Here is a 22,669-nt window from a genome sequence, read left to right on the forward strand (position 1 = left end):
CTGCTGCCTTCAAATGGTACTCGTGAGTTTGTGGTTTCGACATGGGAGGTTGAGTACACAACATGCTTAAGAGTTCAAGTGGTTGGTGCGGCTGGGTAGCGCAGTGGACTAAGAACTTGCCTACCACCGCAGAGACTCTGGGATCGAATCCAGCTGTCAGCGGTACCTCCGGCTTGGTCAGTCGTCCCTACTAACACAATTGGCAGTGTTAGCGGGTGGGAAGCCGACGGGGTATGTGTCCAGGGCGCGTCTATGCTTTAGGCAAGTGGCTTGTCCTTCCGCGTCCCCGTTTTGCGCTCTGATTGGCCACGCACGTTTCTGGTCATGTGACATGTGCGCCAATCGTGGGACGGCAAGATCAGCGCCTATTTCCGGGTCTAACAGCCTGCAAACTACCTAACGTCTAGTTTATCACTGGTTAAGCTTAGGCGACTCTTTCGCAGTTGGTTAAGGTTAGAGTTTGGAATCAGGGCTAGCGTTCTATCGCCCTGCTCTAAGACAAACTCTAACCTTAACCAACTTCGAAAGAACGCCTAAGTTTAACCGTCCAAAAACTTGCCGTCCCATGATTGGCGCACATGTCACATGACCAGAAGCGCGCGTGGCCAATCAGAGCGCAAAACGGGAACGCGGAAGAACAAGCCACTTGCCTAAAGTATAGAGGTGTCCAGGGCCCCATAACCGTACCCCCCCCCCCCCCCCCGCCTCCCCCATGCTGCTATGATGCTGACTTTCCTCAATATTCTGTCTGTCGTTTTGGCTATTTTGGTTTCATAACGTCGTCCTCTCAGCTCCGCAGCGTTAACTTGAGACTGGTCTTCAAACGCAGAGGCATTATGGGTAACTGTAGTTACCATGGAAACAAGTAAAGATTAAATCGCATTAGGAACACATTCGTGTACCCTTCTTTCTCATTTCTCTCAAATGTCAAAAACGCAGATGTCATTTAACCATTTGGTAGTGTGGTAGTGAAAGGGTTAACCGTCTGTAGTGTGGTAGTGAAAGGGCTAACCGTCTGTAGTGTGGTAGTGAAAGGGGTAACCTTCTGTAGTGTGGTAGTGAAAGGGCTAACCATTTGTTGTGGCAGTGAAAGGGTTAACCGTATGTATTGTCGCAGTGAAAGGGTTAACCCTTTGTCACGTGGTAGTGAAAGGGTTAAACACAGTGTTCTGCCTCTTCTCCTCCTCTCTCGCTTGACAAATAAAATCTGCTACAAAAGAAGTTCCCATCCTGAAGCACGACATCTATATAAACGGAGGACATTTGACTGAAAAGTACTTGTTGTGCAGTAAGAGACGGACAGACACGTCTGGTTCTATTGCAAAAACACACTGAGCTTTATTAGTCTCCACCCCCACAATCATCTCCAACGTCGTGCGTAACGTAACGGCCCTTGTTGATTTATTGTATTCCCACGTTCTCTGCACTTCCCCATTACAGATGTATGTATATGTATAATGTCTGCTGTTATTGTCATTGTTGTTTTATTTTCCATATTGGTATCTAGGGACATCTATGGATCTCAGGGAATGTAATCACAGTGTCAGAAATACTGTGTCTGTTACTAGGCTTGAGTAGATTGTGATGAAACAAAAGGAGAATATAAATTATGATTTTTCTTTGCATTTTTGATAGTGAATAATATACCATGCTAGAAATGGCCAGACATGAAACACTGATACTGAGCTCATTCAGGACCTTCTTGAGATCACGTGTACAAAATATCTAAGAAAATTAATAAAGGGAAGATGATTAAACAGAAGGTTTTGTAGATACAGTACTGAATTCTGCCACCCGGACACATTATTCACTGACGGACCGCTCGGGCTAAAGAGGTTAAGAGGGCAGATTATTAGAGGAGTACTATTTTCAAAGCCAGAATTCACCCTGACCCCAGGGCTAAAAAATGGGTAGAGTTTATCGGTGAAGGTGCAGCCAGTGTAAGAATAGATATGAGCCCTGGCTTCCACATCATAAAAGGAGACCTGACCCTCCTCATAATCTACAAACACCCCGATCACCTGTGGTTTCTCTCTCAGGGAGAGGGCTCCCTTTCCAGCAGCTATATATTCATCACCATTCCTCAGCGTTATAGTCCAGTATCCATTGTCAGGGCTCAGCGTGATGAGTCCTTTCCTGTTGATGGACTCTCTGGCCACTCCTAAATGCCACTGAGGGTTCTCTTTAACCTGAACCTCATAGTAGAATCTCCCAGAGGAGAAGCTTTGCTTTCCCAGGACAATGGGTGACCGGTCAAATCTCTCTGGGTTGTCAGGAAGGTCATCAGAGAGGATGACGACAGGATGTGCTGTGTCAGGGTCCAGAGTCACATCCACTGCATACCGCTGGATCCTCTTCAGCTTGACTTTCTCCATCTCTTCCTCCAGCCGAGCCACAGTTCTCCTCATTATCTCCACACTCACATCACTGTGGACCCTGACCTCAGACCAGTCCTTGGTGGGTGGAGGGGTGGAGAGAGATGGGAAGCTGTGGAGGAGGTGGAGGTGGTCTTCAGTGTGTGAGAGCTGCTCCAGCTCAGTGCTTCTCTTCTTTAGCTCAGTGATTTCCTGCTCCAGCTCCTTGATGAAGCCTTCAGCCTGTTTCTCTGCTGCTTTCTGCTTCTCCTCAATCACCTCAATGAGCTCAGCCTGACTTCTCTCAACGGAGGCCACCAGAGCAGTGAAGACCTCCTCGACACTGTCTGCTATCTCTCTCTTTGCCTGGTTCTTGCTGAGGTCTACCGAGTGTTTGATCTGTTGGATCTTCTGCACACGCTCCTGGATCATCTGATGAACATCTGCCTCTTGTGTCCTCATCTCATCCTTCCTCTCTCTGTATTCTTTCTCTAGAGGGACAGTGTTGTGGGTTTTGTGGTCTGTCTCAGTGCAGAACTGACACACACAGGCCTGGTCAGTCCTACAGAACACCTCCAGCGGTCTCTCGTGCTTCTTACACATCCTGTCCTCCAGGTTCTCTTCTCAGCTCCTCCTCCTCCTCTCTTCTCCGCTCCTCCTCCTCCTCTCTTCTCCGCTCCTCCTCCTCCTCTCTTCTCAGCTCCTCCTCCTCCTCTCTTCTCCGCTCCTCCTCCTCCTCTCTTCTCCGCTCCTCCTCCTCCTCTCTTCTCCGCTCCTCCTCCTCCTCCTCCTCCTCCTCCTCCTTCTCCTCCTCCTCCTCCCCGCTCCTCCTCCTCTCTTCTCCGCTCCTCCTCCTCCTCTCTTCTTTGCTCCTCCTCCTCCTCTCTTCTCCGCTCCTCCTCCTCCTCCTCTCTTCTCCGCTCCTCCTCCTCCTCTCTTCTCCGCTACTCCTCCTCCTCTCTTCTCTGCTCCTCCTCCTCCTCCTCTCTTCTCCACTCCTCCTCCTCCTCCTCTCTTCTCCGCTCCTCCTCCTCCTCTCTTCTCCGCTCCTCCTCCTCCTCTCTTCTCCGCTCCTCCTCCTCCTCTCTTCTCCGCTCCTCCTCCTCCTCTCTTCTCCGCTCCTCCTCTCTTCTCTGCTCCTCCTCTCTTCTCCGCTCCTCCTCCTCTCTTCTCTGCTCCTCCTCTCTTCTCCGCTCCTCCTCCTCTCTTCTCCGCTCCTCCTCCTCCTCTCTTCTCCGCTCCTCCTCTCTTCTCTGCTCCTCCTCTCTTCTCCGCTCCTCCTCCTCTCTTCTCTGCTCCTCCTCTCTTCTCCGCTCCTCCTCCTCTCTTCTCCGCTCCTCCTCCTCCTCTCTTCTCCGCTCCTCCTCCTCTCTTCTCCGCTCCTCCTCCTCCTCTCTTCTCCGCTCCTCCTCTCTTCTCTGCTCCTCCTCTCTTCTCCGCTCCTCCTCCTCTCTTCTCTGCTCCTCCTCTTCCTCTCTTCTTCGCTCCTCATAATAATAATAATAATAGATTTCATTTGTAATGCGCTTTACAGTTGCGGGGCAACTCTCAGAGCGCTACAGTTAAAGGGACTTAAAAGCTAGCGAGAATAAAGGAAAGAAAGAATATAAAAATAGGCAAGACTAAAACATAAAATAGCAGAGAAACATAGAATAATAAAACTGATAAAATAAATTGGTAAAAGAACATAAAATGTGTGGAGCAAAAAAAAATTTGATAAAAGGTCAACAGAAGGCTCTACTAAAAAGGTGGGTTTTGAGGCCTTTCTTAAAAACATCCACAGTCTGTGGTGCTCTCAGGTAGTCAGGGAGAGCATTCCACAGACTGGGAGCGGAGGAGCAAAAAGCCCGATCTCCCATAGTGCATAGATTTGTCCTTGGGCGCTGGAGGAGGTTTGCCTGGCCAGAGCGGAGATGTCGAGAGGAGGAGTGAGGGGTGATGAGTTCTTTGAGGTATAGGGGGGGCGTTTCCGTAGAGGCATTTGTGGGTGAGCAGGGAGACTTTGAATTCAACCCTGAGTGAGACAGGGAGCCAGTGAAGGGACTTGAGGATGGGGGTGATGTGGTGGTATTTCCGCACTCTCATCAGGATCCTAGCAGCGCTGTTTTGGATACATTGTAGCCTTTGGATGTTCTTGCTAGGAATCCCGATGAGGAGTGCGTTGCAGTAATCCAGCCTGGAGGAAACAAAGGCGTGGATGAGCTTTTCGGCATCTGACAGCGTGAGTGAGGGGCGTAGTTTGGCGATGTTTCTAAGGTGGTAGAAAGAATTTTTGTATAGTTGATTTATGTGTGCCTCAAAGGTCAGGTGAGGGTCCATTTTTACCCCTAGGTTGGTTATTGTTGGTGACAGGGTGATGTTTTGGCCTCCTCCTCCTCCTCCTCCTCTCTTCTCCGCTCCTCTCTTCTCCGCTCCTCCTCCTCTCTTCTCCGCTCCTCCTCCTCTCTTCTCCGCTCCTCTCTTCTCCGCTCCTCCTCCTCTCTTCTCCGCTCCTCCTCCTCCTCCTCCTCTCTTCTCCGCTCCTCCTCCTCCTCCTCCTCTCTTCTCCACTCCTCCTCTCTTCTCCGCTCCTCCTCCTCCTCTCTTCTCCGCTCCTCCTCCACAGGGTTGATCAGCTTGTGTTTCTTCAAGGCTGCAACTCTCTGATGAGGCTCCAGGTGGATCTCACAGTAAGATGTCTGACACACCAGGCAGGACTTCATGGCCTTGATCTTCTTCCCAGTGCAATCCAGACAGATGGAGCACAGGAACTGTTCTTCAGAAAAGAGATTTCTGGATGAGGCCATGTCTGTTAAATAATAAATACATTTCTTCATTAATTTTCAATTTAAAGTAACTGTAAATTCAACATAATTAAATCTTCATTTAAAACGTCATACATTCGATACAGTTAACCATTATCGTCTTTTAAATAGACTAGATATAGCGTTGGATTTGCAGTTGGTAGCTACAGTACAGTATTTGTCAGAGATTAGTATGAAAACTGGGAAAGCCCAATCAGAATTCTTACCCATTACAAAAGTCCTGCAGGCATCAATTCTGTACCATTTAGATTAATGATCGTCTCATCTTTGAATGAATGTCAAGTTCATCCTTTATGCAGATGACACTATTGTTTATTGTATTGCTGCCTCTGTACAACTAGCCAATGATAACCTGCAACTCTCATTTAATATTCTGCAAGATATGCTTGTTGGCATTAAGCTTGTACTTAATGCAAACGAAACCAAATTAATAATGTTCTCTAGGGCTAGAGATATTGTTTACAATGATTTGCATATATCGGATATGAATGGGTTTGTCATCGAACAAGTTACAGAATACAAATATCATGGCATCTGGCTTGGTGATAATTCTTGTACAGGAATAGAACCAGCTTCTCTATGATTAGCAGAAAGAGGGTCGTCTATCTATCTTGGATTATGGAGACGTGGTTTATAGAAATGCTGCTCCTTCCACTCTGAATGAAACCTCTAGGCACTGTCCTTCATTCTGCTCTCAGATTTATTAGATTAGATTTGTATATACCGGTATATATATTTTATATATAAAATGTATTGTCATTATTATACAGTACAAGTACAGTACAACAAAAATAAACTTGGCATCAAATCAAAGTGCAAATGTAACAGTAAAGCGTAATAGTAATATACAATGTGCAGGTGATTATATGGGTATAACATAATAGTGCTACTAGTAAGTAGTACTACGTGTAATAGTGCTAATCAGATGTATGTACAAAGTTTTCGTATTAATATGTACAATGATACAGGTATAAAGACACTATGATAAGTCATACTGGACAGCAGCGTAACTAGTAAGAGTAGGTAAGGGATATGTACTATATAGTATTGTAATGTTTCAAGGTTTCAAACGTTATTGACGATTCTCGAGGCAGGTGTTAGTTCTCACTCTTTGCTTCTTTATTACAACACAGGTGCATAGGTTGCAGTACACGTGACTCATCGCCAGAGGTGCGTTGCTCATGGGACGGGGTTGCACGCCGTGCAACCAGCTTTTGTGAGCAGAAGCGCGTGCGCTCAAGAACGCGCTGCACTCGACTCGTCGCGTGTACCTGGCTACCTGGCATAAGCATAACAATAGCGTGTGGAATGCAACCCATTTCATGGCAATCACATTCACAGGTTTGGTGTGAACGGTGCTCTGCCTGAGTCAGACCATCGTTCACACCAAACCTGAGGGGGAGGGGGCAGGGAGCTCTGTATCTATTCCATCCTATCCTATCCAACCACTACACTACAGTAAAATACTTATGCACAAAAGTCATTCCATGCAGCACTGCAGAATGTGAAAGGGGATTCAGCGCGATGAATCAAATTATCACCCCAACCTGCTCACGGTTGGTTAATGGTTTCACTGGTAGCAGGGGCTTGCGGCAAAATGCCCTCGAAAATTTACCAAATGCCCTCGAAAATCAGTTATGGGGGGCAAGAAAAGCCCCAGACAGTTTACTAATTATATATAATTATATATATGCTCTACAGTGCGAGTCCATTAATTTTTATTTTGAGCAAAAGAGACGAGGAGAAGGAGGAATCCGGCGAGGCAGCTAATGTTACTGAGCCGGATAACATTAACGAAGTTAGCACACGCACATACACGCACACTGTGGGCCAGCCAGTGACTTTGGTGGTGTGTGCTATTGCACAGATGTGTCCCGTTTGCACACGCACATACACACACACGTACATAGTAAGCCATCACTGGGAACGCTCAGAGAAAAGGGGGGCTGAGAATATCTGTGTCTATCTGTGTGTGTGTCTCGCTCCCTCTCCCTCTCTACATCTCCTGAACCTATTTAATTCAAAAGGAAGACATTGATGGACAGTAGCTATACGTATAAATTATAGCTCAGTTGACATTACACACACTTCTGCAGTCCCTCCTGCCGTCCCTCTCTCTCTATCTATCTCTCTCTCTCTCCCTCTCGCTCGTTCTCTGCCTGTAAAAACCTGTTTGAGGAAGTGTCGGGTTACACTGCACTACAACCATAGAGGGGGCGTTACTGCAGTTCAATGCTATGTCGACGTCACAGAAACCGTCAAATCAGAACAGTTTACATTTACATTTACATTTACATACAGTTTAGTTGAGTGAGGGAAGATCTCGTGAACTCGAGACTAGACTGATGAGTCAATATGGTAATTAGAGACACAGACCCATTGATACTAACCTGTATTACTATAAAACCATGCTAAACACAGAAAAAAGGCATTTATAATGCATGTCCCCTTTAAATCAACTTTCCAGCCCCCTGTCAACTGTCAAATGATGTCAACTGTCAACCTGAATTAACATTCAGTATTCAATATGGTCTGATATTAACATTCAGTATTCAATATTGTCTGATTCAATATTAACATTCAGTATTCAAGTAGAACAGCTAGCTAGCCGTTGTGGACACTCACCTTTCCACAGCAAAACGGTCGGCAATGCACCTGTGCATTAAGGTTTTCAGTTTTCAATCCATAATAAGTTAACAAAAAAATAAGTACACAACCACATTATTTCAACCTAATAAAACTATGTTTATTGTCATTGTTTTAAGAACACAAGTTGACTTGGTAATACTCACATTTTGAGTAAAAAAAAATGGCTTTTAACATGTGCAATGTTCAATGAAATAGAAAAATAAATAATAAAATGTGTTGATTAATCCCACTGGTCACAATGGTGACCATAATAATGTTTTTGTTATAAGGCTCTGCAAATGTTACTGAATGATGTAGCAATGTATTTCCAGCTAAATTGAAATAATAAACAAATAAAGGGTCTCAATTAAAATATGTGGTAGTAAAAAGAACCTGTGGGAGGATTTCAATAAGATAAATGCGACAACAGTGCAAAATATTTCACTATAATATTTCAAAGCAAAAAAAAAAAAAAATCATTTTTTTTTTTTTTTTACTGCTGCCCCCTGTGCCTATGCAAATGCCCCCGTGTGCCTATGCAGGCACGCGTGCCTAGGGTTGCCTACCCCTGCCCTACACTATGCTTCCCATCACAACTACAGCACCTCGGCTCCACTCCCTGTTCACACTCCCCATACTTATACTCCCCACTACACCTACCACATCTCTGTCCCTTCCTACACCACTTAGCTATATGTCCAAACTCCTGGCACCTGTAACACCTCAACGGATTCGGCACAAACTCCCTAACCCTATATGCCAAAAACCCTAAAAATACCACTTTCGGACTAACCTCACCCTCAAACTGAACGACTATCGTCCCCGTTTCCTCCTTCTCTGCCCCTCTCTTCATCCTCTCTACACTAACTTTCCCATTACGTTCGTCACTCCTCAAATCCCCTAACAGCTGATCCATACTAACCTTAATTGGAATTCCTCCAATCACCCCCTTGCAACCACCATCCCTTTTCTCCCCTACTATCGCTACTTCACGGACAACCACGTTGCCAACGCTCTTCATTTCCCTTGCCCTCTCTACCTGCACTACACTTACACACCCTATAAACAAGTTCCCATCTCCCAACACCTTTCCGTACCTCACCTCTCCTAACTGCGCCTTAATGAGTTTCGACAGCTGACCCGGCTCTATATTCCTAACTCCCTCTTCTCCCTCAAATCGCACCACTATATTCAACCCTTCCGTAAAACCCTTCCCTCTACCCTCATCCTCTGACCCACTCAAGCTATCTCCCCTCTCTTTCTTCCTCTTACTCCCCTTCCCCTCACTTTCCCTACTCTTCTTCCCCACCTTTTTCCACCCTTCTCCCCCACTCTCCTCTCCACTACACTCCATACTGTCCCCACCCGTCCCCTTCCCTTTGTCATGGCCATTCTCAACCCTATCCTTGTTGTTCAAATCCTGGCAACTGACCGCCCTGGATCCCGACGTCTCACCCGGAGGGAACACAGGGCTTGCACCCGGCGACTTGCATCCCGCCTGAATCAAGCCCTCACTCCACTTGCTCCCATCATGATCCTCCCAATACCCTGGACAGGCCCCTCCGACGACCCCGGCTATCCCCGCCATGTGTGGGCTGGCTGGCTGTCGGCCCACCACGTCCCCCCCACACCCAGCCGTCCACGGGCCGGGGCCATCCGCGAGGATTCCACTGTCCCCGCTCTCCTAACGCTTCAGCGTTCGCCTTCCACCACCGCTCACTCCCCACATTGTCTTCGACACACAATCCCAACGGAGGCAGACGTTGCCACATAGCACACGTCTTCAAATCCCTTTTTCCACATGAACAAGTCATACTCTCTAAATATACAACGGCGAGAGAAAACAAATAAACAGGTAAATAAACTCAAGACAAAACATCTCCAACTATTCAACCGAGCCGCCCGCCGTGACGTTTCCCACCAGCCCCTCCTGTTCCAGCCAGCGGTTCGATTTCAGCGTCCCCCCAGCGCCTCGGATCAAACAGGGACCAACATGTAACCAAACGAGAACTGTACCTCCACACCACGATAGTCAGCAGAAATAGCCACTGCTGAATAGTAAATATTATTCATTGCTGAATATTCATATACATATTAACTCACTTGCGGTTCCTTTAGTGTCTTCAGTTCACAAGGCTAGAGGTAACTTGTTTCTGTTCAATAACAATGTAGACTAGCGAGTCAGTTTACTTTCACTTTCTAAACAATGAAACCTAGAAGGCTCCTCCCCTCTTTTGGTGACGTGGAACTTAACCCTTCACATGAACCTCTTCTCCCATGTCCTGCTCTAAACCGACAAATGATCAAAGGATGACACACATTCTCTCTCACACACACAAACTGTGTCTTCACTTTATGCCACATACTGTACTTTATTTGCCACAGATACTTCATTTGGATGTGTAAACATGACATTTGGATGTGTATTATTATAACATAATAATGTATAAACATATAATATATTATTATATGTTTGTAATTTTGACTGTCTGTTTTTATGCCGTGTAAGGTGACCTTGGGTGTTTTGAAAGGCGCCTCCAAATAAAATTAATTATTATTTATTATTATTATTATATCCCAGAATGAGGGATATTATGGATTCACCCTAATTGTGTCTGCCACGGCAGATCGTATGCGTCACCTATTGAGGGAAAACATGAAATGGACAAGCATCCGAACACAGTCAACCAAGCCTCCTTAGAGGCACTGCACACCTGACACCAATCAAGCCCACACACCTGCCATGCCGCAGGGCAATTAACTGGTGTCTGGTGATTGACAGCTCACCAGAGAAAACCCAAAATAAAGCACACCAGAATAAAAGTAAGGGATAATGTATAGCTACGAGGTCATTGTCGCAAAATAATTTACCGACACGGAGTTTAAAATACCGAGGCGCAGCGCCGAGGTGTTTAAAACGTCAGTGAAGGTTAATTATTTTGCGACAATGATCGAGTATAGCTATACATTATCCCGCTTATTACATGGCTAACTTACTAACAATATACCTAATTCATTTTACATCGACAAGACGAGATCAAATGCAGACGCAGTTCTGTTCTGTCGCTCCCGCTGTCATCGTCACAGACACTCCGCTGTCAGTGCAGCCGGCAGGTGTGTCTGATTGGCTGCACTGATGCAGTGTGTCAGTGGCCTTGATTGCGAACAGCTGCGCACAGCGGTCATTATTGTTCGGCAGAGGTCCGTTATAGAGTAATAACGGACCTCTGACGAGCGCTATTGACCAATCACAAGCAAGCATTTCGGCGAATGTGAAAACGCCATGTAATAAACTAAAATAAAACCCACATAGACCGTGATCCATCACATAATTACCTCTGAAGCAGACTGGAAGCTGAATGGATGCAGAATGCACATTGAATAATGAATTGAATGGCAACCGTCCATATTAATAGGCGCTGTCATACTCTGTACTGGGACTTGTACATTGCAACAACATTATTATGTATCAACATCCATTTAGTTAGCTGTTCAATTAGGCGTGTATGAACAAATGTGTGGGCATATAGTTGTGTACAGTTATGTATTTTTAGCTATTTCACATAGTTTGATTATTGTATATTGGACCTTGTCTTGTCTGTGTACTAGTCCAAGTCTCTGGGCCCCATTCCCCGTACCTGGTTCAACTAAGTCGATCAAAAGTCCCATTAGCCAGCTTAAATTAACCCGATGATTGAAGTCAGGCTATCTTGGTTTCTAGAAGGCTGATTCGGTCTTGTTAATTTGAACCAGACTTCAGTAATCAGGATAATTGCGCATGGCCGTTTTACCTGAAAAGGGGGAGGTGTCGATCCCAGAAAACCATGATTTTCTAACGGCATTGATTGATTGATTGAAAACTTTATTAACAGATTGTAGAATATATCGCAGACAAGTTAAATGCATAATCTATAGGCACATTTTAAGTCCCTCATTACCCCAATCAATCAGATTATATTTCTTTAAATGTGCCTGCTGGCAATAGGCTTAATGGAATGAATAATCGAATGAGATCTTAAATCGAAAATAATAATTTCAACTCTTTCAGAATAAGTAGATAAAAACAAGGCCAAAGAGTATCTAATTGATACGAATGAATAGATACTTATGAGGATATCTGTACTGTATGCGCTTAGGTATCATGTAATATATAAATACATCGTTCCCAAAGTTTTCAGGCCCGACCCCCCGAAATAATGGTGTCAGAGAGCCGCGACCCCCATTATTATATAGAGGTGGTTGAAACATGCAAATGTTCACACCCACACATTATGCATTGGAGGCTTTTAACACGCACAATAACTACACAAAATAACACAATAATCAAACAACCATAAAATGAATACATATAGCGCGTTTCATTTAGAAGGCTAATGTTCAACTCACCTAATGAGATGAGGCATATGCTTGAAGCACAACAAGTCCAGTCTGGGTTTAATTTTGGAGACAGCGACTCAGAGATCATCCTCCACATTCATTCAGACGTGATCTGTACATACTTTTTATATAAGTCAGTGCAGATAATGTTTTTTCCAATAGGTAGGTAGATCCAAATGGCGGATAGCTGTGCGTATTCCCCCTCAATTGATATCCAGTCGGCATCGGAGGTGGGCAGCGATCTGGGACGCATTCTCCATCAGAAACAAGTGCGCCTCATCCCGCAGCTCAAACAGGTGTCGTGCAGTATGTAGGAAATCCATAGGCTGAATATGATTTATTATCAGCATTTTAGGTATATTATTTTACATTTAAAAAGCATTTCTTTTACCAGTTTAATGTATTTGAATTGTTTTTAATTATAGGCCTATTTCACACATTCTATGAAATCAATACATTCTGGAAATCATTTCGCGAAAACATTATTCAGAATGGTATAATGGGATCAAAGAGCACCTACGGGAGGCTGCAATTCGTAAATGTCCAAACACCCCCTCCCAATGTACAGTTTCCTCCCCCTCGTATATTTTCTGTTAGGATCTCTGTTTAACAGTACTGTATATTTGCATATCTTGTATGTCACAAATGTAACAGTACTGTATATCTGTATGTCATGTATGTCATAAATGTCATGATATATATCTGTATGTTGTGTATGTCGTAAATGTCATTATAAATTGAAAACGGGGGACCCTGATGTAAACAAGACAAACGTCTTTCTCTGGTCTGCATCCCCTTAACAATTGTGTTTATTGAGCCGTACTGTATTGTACCCCATTCTGCAATCTGTTAATAAAGTTTTCAATCAATCAATCAATCAATCTCTGAGGAAGGGAGCTGCCATTTTGTTCCGAGGGAGTGGCCAGCTTATATCCAGCTAACTCAACTAAACCTGCTCTGGAAAATTGTGTAAATTGTTCTATCTGTTGCCATAGTGATTTAGACAGGCCTGCTTTGTGGAACCGAAAAGCTTGACTTAAGTCAAGTTATCCTGAAGATTATCCGGCTAACTCAGTTAGCCACGTACGGGGAACGGGGCCCTGTTCACCTGAACCTCGGCACGCGTTACGTTCCCCCAGTGAGAGTCCTCGCTGTCAGGTGAAAAGAAACGGCTGGCTGACTCCACATTTATCGGAGGAGGCATGTGATAGTTCTACACCCTCCCCAGGCCGACAGTGGGGCAATGCGCGCAATGACCAGGAAGGGAATTGGCATAACGACTAAATTGGGATGGGTGAAAAAAGTTCAAGTGGTTAAAGTCGTAAGGACATGGGCAGAGTCTGGGCAGAGGATTTCCTCTTCCAATATTGTAAATACCACATGAACCCCATTTGGAGGCAGCACTTATGTTTTTGTTAGCAAGTTCTTTCTGAAAATGCATGTGTTTGGGATGTACTGAGCATACGGATAAATGAGACTTGGATTTATACTGCATGATGTGGCGCCGACACTGTGGAATAAGCTCCCTCTCAACATCAAGTCTGCCAACACCGTACAGACATTCAAGGCCTTGCTTAAAACTAGGGATGTCCGATATTAACGGCCTACCGATATTATCGGCCGATATCGGCATTAAAATGTGATATCGGAAAATATCGGCATCGGTTTTCAATTTTTTTTATATATTTTTTTTTACATTTCTATAGAAATGATGTCTGATATTATCGGCCTACCGATATTATCGGTCGATATCGGCATTAAAATATGATATCGGTTGATATTGGTATCGGAAATTAAGAGTTGGACAATATCGGTATATCGGTATCGGTAAAAAAGCCAATATCGAGCATCCCTACTTAAAACCCACCTTTTCGCTCTGGATGATCACTAGTTACTTTGCTGTTGTGTTGTGTGTCTGAGGTGTTCTTATGTTCTCTGTCTGCCTGGTTCCCTGTCTCCATTGTCCTGTCCATTTATTCGTATTCTTTTTTTCCCGGGGCTGCGCCCCGGACCGATGTAGAAATTGGCTGGGGGGCGCATTATAAATGAAGATATCATATCATATCATGATGTTTGTAAACAGATGTTTTGATTTAGTTTTGCTGTTGTGAAAATTGGCCCCTGTTAACTTAAATTCATCAATGGACACATATCTTAATCAAATTAACCTCCCCAAACTTTCAGAGGATGATGCTAAACAGTTAGAAACACCAATCACACTAGAGGAACTCAGGAAGGCCATATCCGAAATGCAAAGTGGTAGGGCTCCTGGAAGAGACGGTATCCCACCAGAAATGTACCTCTCATGCTGGGACATAATTGGACCCCTATTACTTAATATGATTTTATACTCAGTCAAGGAGGGGAACTTTCATAAGAACGACAATATTGCACTCATAACAGTCCTCCTTAAAAAAGACAAAGACCCCACCGAGTGCGGTAGTTATAGACCCTTAAGCCTCCTCGGAACCGATATCAAACTGTTCTCTAAGGTATTAGCCATCAGACTTCAAAAGCATATGACGTCTTTAGTTCATCCGGATCAAACTGGCTTCATAAGAAACCGTTTGATTACTGACAACATAAGACGATTACTATACGTACTAGATGCCAGCAAGGACGACACCACACCTAAGGCGATGCTGTCCCTGGATGCAATGAAAGCTTTTGATAGGCTGGAATGGTCGTATCTATGGGCAGTATTAGAAAGGATGGGGTTAGGAAAAGGATTCATTGATATGATTAAAGTATTATACAAAGACCTATCGGCCATGATTACAACAGGTATAATCACCTCCGGAATATTTCCGGTATCACGCTCTTCTAGACAGGGTTGCCCTCTTAGTCCCGGACTATTCGATTTATCACTAGAACCTTTAGCACAATATATAAGACAATCCCAACTCATAGAACCAATCGTAATCAAGGGCACACAACACAAAATTAGTCTATATGCGGACGACGTAATACTGTTAATGCAAAACCCTAACACCGCAATGCCTCATCTTCTCAAGTTGATTAATGACTTTGGCGACCTATCGGGATTTAAGATAAACTGGCCAAAGTCGGCTTTCCTTCCACTGAACGCCCCTGCAAAAAATACAAGTCTTCCAGAAGAAATACCAATGGTTAAACACTTTAGATTTTTGGGAGTTGAAGTATTCCCTACCATAAGCCAAACGGTGAAACACAATTACATAGAAATCCAAAATAAAATCAAATACGACTTTGACAGGTGGTCAAAACGTAAAAACTCAGTACAGGCACGGGTTTCAATAGTTAAGATGGATGTCTTACCTAGAATCAACTTCATCAGCTCAATGCTTCCGTTACCCCCTCCAGATGGTTACTGGAAAAAATTACACTCTTCCGCATATACATTTATTTGGAATAACAAACCACCACGTATAAAAAGATCCACCGCACAGAGAAACAAAGCCGACGGAGGGATGGCATTTCCAAATGTTTTCCACTATTTTAAGGCGTACACTTTAAGACCACTGACAACTTGGTTTGAACCCCAAGCATCAGTATCCTGGAGAAATTTTGAAGTAAATATAGTAGCACCACAGAGACTGCAGGACATAGTATACACCAAAGTATCAATTAAGCAATGCGAACTGAAATTTGGCCCCATAATCACTCATGCGATCCGGATATGGCGTGAAACACAAAAAAAATATTCTAACCCACATAAATGGCACAATCATACTCCCTTATTCAATAACAATGCACTCCTGATTGGAAAACGACCTATAAGATTCCCTAGATGGGAAAAGCAAGGCATACATACATTAGGAGATGTTTTCAACAAACAGGGTATTTGTAGTTATGATGAAATAGAAAAAAAATGTAATCTCACCGGTTCCACATATTATTTTTACGCACAATTATTGTTATGTTTGAAGGCTCACGTGTTCCATTAAGGATACCAATTGCACACCACAGATACCACAAATCTTTCTATGAAAGAGAGACATCGAGAGGTTTTGTATCAGATTTTTATCATCAATTACTAACGGCCTCGTATGAAACCCTCCACCTAGACTCTATTTGGAGGAGGGATATACCAGACCTGGAAAAAGATTTTGATTGGCAAGAAGCCTGGGCAAATGTTCGACTTGCATCAAGGAACCCGGACCATCAACAAATCAATCTTAACTATATTCATAGGACATACTTGACTCCTATAAGACTGAACAGAATGGGTCTTAAACAAGACTCCAAATGCTCCTTATGTACAAATGGGGACGAGGGGACATTTATGCACATGTACTGGGACTGCCCACCAGTTAAGATATTCTGGAAAGAAGTGACCCAGCAATTATCAAATCTCTTAATTCTGAATATACCTGTACACCCCTCTGTATTACTGCTGAATGATGTTTTTGAGTATGCAGTACCTATACAGCTAAAGAGATTGGTTTTATCTGGTATTACAGTGGCTAAAAAACTGATAGCATCACGATGGATTCAACCGGAAAAAATTTGCAGAAAGGTCTGGATTCTTACATATCTCGATGTGATTTATCTAGAAATATCTACAGCAAGAATTTTGGGTCTCAATGAATCCAAATTGACAATGTGGTTAGAAGTGGTGGAGAGAATAAAAGCTAGCATATAATGGTAGTGTCTTGTTAGGAGCGAATGATAATGGATGGATTATCCATTGGGGGGTCCAGGGTGGGGGGTGCGAGCTAGAGCATATGTGTGTAGGGGAATAGATAGCAGGTATTAGGGGCATATCTTGTATAAGACATTTATCTAAACGGTGATTTAATTTGATGTGCACTGTTAACAATGCTGTATATCTAATCGTGTGTTGTCATGTTTGTTTATATGTTTGTTTAAAAAATAATAAAAAAATAAAATACAAAAAAGAAATTCATCAATGTCAGGTGTAGACTTTCTACATGATTCAAGATTCATCACATACTGTACCAGGGCATACAGTGAAATGCGGTTGGCCATGCCCGCTTCGATTGTGCAATAAAACAATAGTAATAGTAATAGTAATTGTTGTGAAGGGCCAGATTAAACCGAATATATATATTTATTATATATATATATTTAATTGTATTTGTATATTCTCTAATATTCCCTGATATCCCTTGTATATTCCTTGTACAATATGCATTGAATATCCATTCTAGCCTACTGAACATCCCATAATAGTCTCCATTCTACTATTGGTCGAGACCTTGGTGCCAGGCTGCCATACCCCCCAGACCCAGTTCAAACGTACCGCTCAACATGTACGAACAAGTCCTAGTTCCGCGTAGGAATCTGGCTACCGCACCACTAATGGGACTATTTGTTCATAGTGCGTATATATACTGCGCTACTAAAGTAGGACTTCCTTTTTCAGTCCAGTTTCTTACCCTCCAATAGAGTGACAGACGTAAAGCCTCCCCGCGACGCCACGTGTGGGAGTAAGGCCAAGTTCGGCCTACCATCGGTATTGAGACATCGTGTATATTAATATTTGAATAGTCATATTTGGCACTATATCGTCGAGTTGGACGTAGTCTATTAAGCTAATAATAGTCTGTTAATATATAGTGCTTCGTGCGGTGAGAATACTACCGTAGTCAGCACCCCATCGTTTCGGGCAGAAAACTGGCTGCTTATCCAGGATGATCGACCCCATGTGAGATTGCACCCGAGGAGCCCCAGAGCCGACGAGCGAGTGGACCTGTATACCGGATTATTCTACCGACGACAGCCCGCCTTCCCAGGCACGGATTATGCTTTGTATACGTTGATTATTCCATGGATAAAGACCCCCGACACTGCCGTGTGTTGGAACCCCCCCCCCCTGGAGAGGACGCAAGGTGAGGAGACGCTCTGCAAGACGAGGTCGCTTCACGTCTCTCCTCCGTGGACCGGAGGACGCCGGCCCACAAAGAGTCCATCTGCTTTCATCTGCGGTCCAAGGATCGCCGGCGCATTGAACGGCACTACAGTGGGTTCACCTGGGATACCCTTGGCCGGATGAGGCAGCCGGACTCTACCCCCCCCCCCCTTCCTACTCCTGTCGGCTTACAAGCGACCGGATTAACCCCCCCCTAGTGTATCCAGTCTATAATCATTAAAGTATCATTGCTGTTATTCCTTAACTATTCCAGGTCGTATATGTACCACCTGCGCCTTCAGAGATTGGACATTCTCTATTGATATACCGACGAATACTCTTGCCATAAAAGTGCATACTAATTCCCATTCATAAATGTGATTGATTTGATTAAGTGCTTGCTCTACACACCATCGCTGTGTAGAAATAAAGACCTATTTCTAATTCGTACATTTGTGTTGGATCCGTTTCATCTACGTGACAGTGTTCATCATAATATATTTATGCCGAGTACTGGGTGGCCGAATATTAAGTACAAAGGTAGTGGTAGTAAGTATCATATCTAGTAATACAGTCAGGGAATTGTACCCCTCAGTTACAATTGGTCCTTCGAGCCGGAGGGTAATTAGTGTAATATTAATATAGTGTTATTAATATTGAAATGGCCTATGATGAACACTCCACGAAACGATCCTCCTAACCAACGCCCGCAGCGCGAACGACGGCTCCCTCAGTACTTAGAGGCTTACGCTGTCAGTCAACAACCTAGTCTTCTACTAACAGTAAACGCGGTAAAACTAGAAAGTAAAAGTATGTCTAACCCCAACGCCCAGACTACCCCGACCATAGAGGCCCCTACGGGTTCTAATGTAACTGACCAAGTTCACGGTGGGGACCAGTGGGAACCAGACATGACTTCACACCCCGCCAGTACTGAAGAAGTAGTCCCCGATGAGTCCCGGGAGGAATACAACGCTACAGAGAGAGAACTCGGCACGGAAGAAGACGGGGAGAGCACCGTGGAGATAGAGCTCCAAGGCTCCGCAAGGAGTACCCCGAGGGAAGGCTCCCCTATACAACCGCCTTCTCCCAGCGAGGCAGAGAGGACCCTACAGCAGGCCTTCCTCATCAGCCTGAACGCCGCTGCTGAACGCGACCGACTGCAGATCCAGCAGCGGAGCGAAGAAGAGCATATACGTCTAGAAATAAGACGCATTCAGAGGGAAGAGAATGTGGCCCGAGACCGAGCAGACAGCCAGCGAGCAGCTGCTGGTGCTCTACGGGACGCAGAGCGCGACAGACAGCAAGCGCAACTAATAGAACAGCTGATCAGACGGACAACACCCTCTCCCTCCGCCAGAGGCTCCAGGAACTCGTCTAGACACACCTCCAGGGCGGCATCCCCTAGCCGAGTAAACAACCCTGAACTTGACCAACAGACGAGGTCTATACCCCCCACAGACCACCTCCCCCCACCGGTCCAAGCGAGACCTAGCAACCGGGAAGGAGCAGCATATCCTGTGGAGAGGCTAAACCAGAGACTACAAGCACTGGATGACCTAACGGAAGACGAAGAGGAAGAGGAGGAGAACCACGCCCGACGACAGCACAGTACTCTACCGGACCAGGAGGTCCGGTACAGCCCAGGCTATACTCCCGCGGAGCTGCGCTACAGACCCCCGACTCTATACACGGGTGAGCACGACGCACGACCCGCACCGAGGAACAGCACCTGGACAAGCGGGCCATGGTACACTGCCGGTACCAGCCCATACCAAGGAGCGGGAGGAGACTCGCCTAGGAGGCCTCTCCCCCAACGCTTGCCGATGTATCCACAGTCAGCGTCATACATTGGCACGCCTATGGTACCCGACTTCACCCAAGAGAACCGGGCCCAGTATACAGAACTCCGCATGTGTCTGGAGACCATGTTGGTGGATGTATTGGATGAACGCCATAAATACGCCATCCTACTGAAGCACTTAAAGGTACCCCGCGCACATAATATAGCGCTCGCCTACGCGACTTCCACCACCCCATACACAGCAGCGCTGGTAGCATTGGACCAGAGGTATGGGCGCATATGGGATTACGTGATCCAGGAGATCCGACACATCGACCGCTTACCCCCAGCAATAGACAATCGAGCACTGGACGACCTGTCCATCAGAGTGCAGTCCCTGGTAGGGATGTTGGGAGCGCAGAGAGAGAAGGGGAGGCATGAACTTTACGCCAACTCAAATGTGGAAAGGATCTTGGAGAAGCTGCCGCCCGCTCGACAGGAGCGTTTTAGGCGGCAGAGAGACCACCGAGACCCGAATGGCCCCGAACCGAACCTCCTCGATCTAGCAGACTTCCTGGCGAGAGAAGTCAGCAGCCTACGGCTAGATACATTCGGACGGAGCACCCCTGGCTCCAGAGAAGGAACCAGACGACTAAATGATGGAAGAAGATCGGTGACTGTGATGCACCAATCGGAGTCAGTACCGAGCAGCAGGAGCCACAGTACCCCCTCCAGAACGGAGAAGTGGAAGATAGTGTGCCCTTACTGTGAGAAAGAACACTGGCTAGCGCAATGTGACTCCTTCCCCAAGCTGAACGCGGAGGAAGCAAGTCAATGGATAAAGTCCAACAAGCGCTGTTTTCGCTGTGCGCGCTCACACATGGCAGCCGAATGCCGCTTAAAGAAAAGGTGCACCAAGTGCGATGGAGCCCATCTGGACATACTTCACGACAGTAACAGACGGCGCCCTTCACCCGCACCATCCAGCAGCAAAGCGAGCGTCATGTACATCGATCCCGCCAGCAGCAGTGGAGCCCGAGTACTCCTAAAAGTAGTGCGTGTGACACTAAGCTACCAGAATAAAGTCCTGGACACTTACGCCGTCCTCGATGACGGGTCAGAGAAGACCCTTCTGCTCGCCTCCGCTGCGGCCCAGCTAGGGCTGCGGGGAAGCGAAACCCAAATGACAATTCGGACAATAAGACGAGATTTGAAGACGATAAAGGGCGAGAATGTCTCATTCTCTATCGCAGCAAGCGGCCAGCCTGAGCGACGGTACCAGATTACAGACGCTTTCACCAGCCAAGAAATAGGACTGTCGCGGTACACATACCCCGTCGCCAAGCTGATGGAGAAATATGTACATCTGCGCAAGTTACCGATCCCGCTCATAGACAATGCTATGCCGACCCTGTTGATAGGCTCCGACCATGCAGACCTCATTGTCCCGATAGACCGGGTTCATACCGGACCCCGAGGCTGTCCTGCAGCAGTCGAGACCCGTTTGGGATGGACTCTCCAAGGCCCGCTCGCCAAATCTCTCAACCGAAGTACAGCCACTAGATGTCTCCACTCCCGAGTCACAGAGGGAGAAACCGCACTCCTGCAACACGTAGAGCGGCTATGGACCTTGGAACAAATGCCCTTTAAGAACGGAAAGAAAGACATTCGCTCTAAAGATGACATTTACGCCATTCACCTCCTCGAGACAGGGACCAAGAGAGTCCCGGTCAACGGCGTGTTGAGATACGCCACGCCACTCCTGCGGCGAGAAGGAATGCCTACTTTCCACGCCAAGACAGACGCCACAGAACGGTACCTGCTGAACACGGAGCGGCGCTTAGCCAAGAACCCCGCCCAAGAGAGTGTATACCGCGCTGAGATTGAGAAGCTCATCACAGCGGGACACGTCACAAAGATGGACATTAAAGAGGCTGACCAGACCACTGAATCGTGGTACGTGCCTCACCACAAGATCCATCACAACGGTAAAGACCGCATAGTATTTAACTGCAGCTACCAGATCGGATCCCAAAATCTGAATAAAGAGTTACTGCCCGGTCCCACACTCGGCCCCTCCCTACTCGGCGTTCTACTCCGCTTCCGCCAGGAAAAGGTGGCCATCAGCGGGGACATTAAAGGAATGTTCCTGCAGGTGAGATTAGTAGAGGAGGACAAGCCCCTGTTACGGTTCCTATGGAGAGAGAAGCCAGGAGATGAGCACCCAGCCATCTACCAATGGGAAGTCCTCCCCTTCGGAACGACGTGCAGCCCCTGCTGTGCTACATTTGCACTACAGAAACATGTAGCAGAGGACCCAGCAGCGGACGAAGAGGTCCGACACAGCGTAAAGAACAGCTTCTACGTAGACAACTGTCTACAAAGCCTTTCAACCCAGGAAGAAGCCGAGGCTCTCCTGATTAAACTCCGCGCCTCATTGATCAAAGGCGGCTTTGATCTCAGGCAGTGGGCCAGCAGCGATCCGCAAGTACTGCGCAGCCTCTCCTCCGAGGACAAGGCAGCCAGCAGCGAGACCTGGATGGCTACAATCCCGGGAGAAGCCCAGGAGATGACCCTGGGATTGGTGTGGCGATTCAAAACAGATTCGCTTCACTACAGACACAAGCCCCTGACTACGGAGCAGGGAAGGCCGGCGGCGGCGCCGACCACCAGACGGAGTGTGTACACAACACTCGCCCGACAATATGACCCGCTAGGATGTATTCTACCGTACACCACCAGGGCAAAAATGATTGTACGAGCATTGTGGGACAAGGACCAGGGCTGGGACGACCCCATTCCCGCACACCTTGCCTCCACCTGGAGAGAGTGGGAGATGGAGCTCCACTCACTCCCAGGCGTTAATATG

The 22,669-nt window shown here is 46.0% G+C and overlaps 1 protein-coding gene and 1 pseudogene across 2 annotated transcripts in view; one reads left to right on the plus strand and one right to left on the minus strand.

Annotated features, from left to right (window-relative positions):
• Positions 1–22,669, plus strand: part of LOC311228415 (dihydroxyacetone phosphate acyltransferase-like) — a 67,561-nt pseudogene that overhangs the window by 39,977 nt on the left and 4,915 nt on the right. The window lies entirely within an intron of this gene.
• Positions 1,394–9,982, minus strand: LOC311229230 (zinc finger protein RFP-like). The gene is made up of 3 exons (XM_084315301.1): positions 9,890–9,982; positions 4,923–5,142; positions 1,394–2,979 (listed from the first exon to the last, which is right to left on the minus strand). The coding sequence occupies exons 2-3, from the start codon at positions 5,138–5,140 to the stop codon at positions 1,692–1,694; spliced, it is 1,506 nt and encodes a 501-aa protein (XP_084171427.1). The 5' UTR covers positions 5,141–5,142; positions 9,890–9,982; the 3' UTR covers positions 1,394–1,691.

The sequence above is a fragment of the Notolepis coatsorum genome (genome assembly GCF_963971535.1).
Source record: "Notolepis coatsorum genome assembly, chromosome: 5".
In the NCBI taxonomy this organism is placed as follows: domain Eukaryota; kingdom Metazoa; phylum Chordata; class Actinopteri; order Aulopiformes; family Paralepididae; genus Notolepis; species Notolepis coatsorum.

Bases quoted from the DNA above. Each gene is read 5' to 3' on its own strand.
- LOC311229230 (XM_084315301.1), bottom strand. From the start codon at position 5,140: ATGGCCTCATCCAGAAATCTCTTTTCTGAAGAACAGTTCCTGTGCTCC. The intron at 2,980-4,922 runs GCGGAGAAGAGA...GAGGAGGAGCTG, and splicing joins AGAAGAGAGGAGGAGGAGGA to AGAAGAGAACCTGGAGGACA.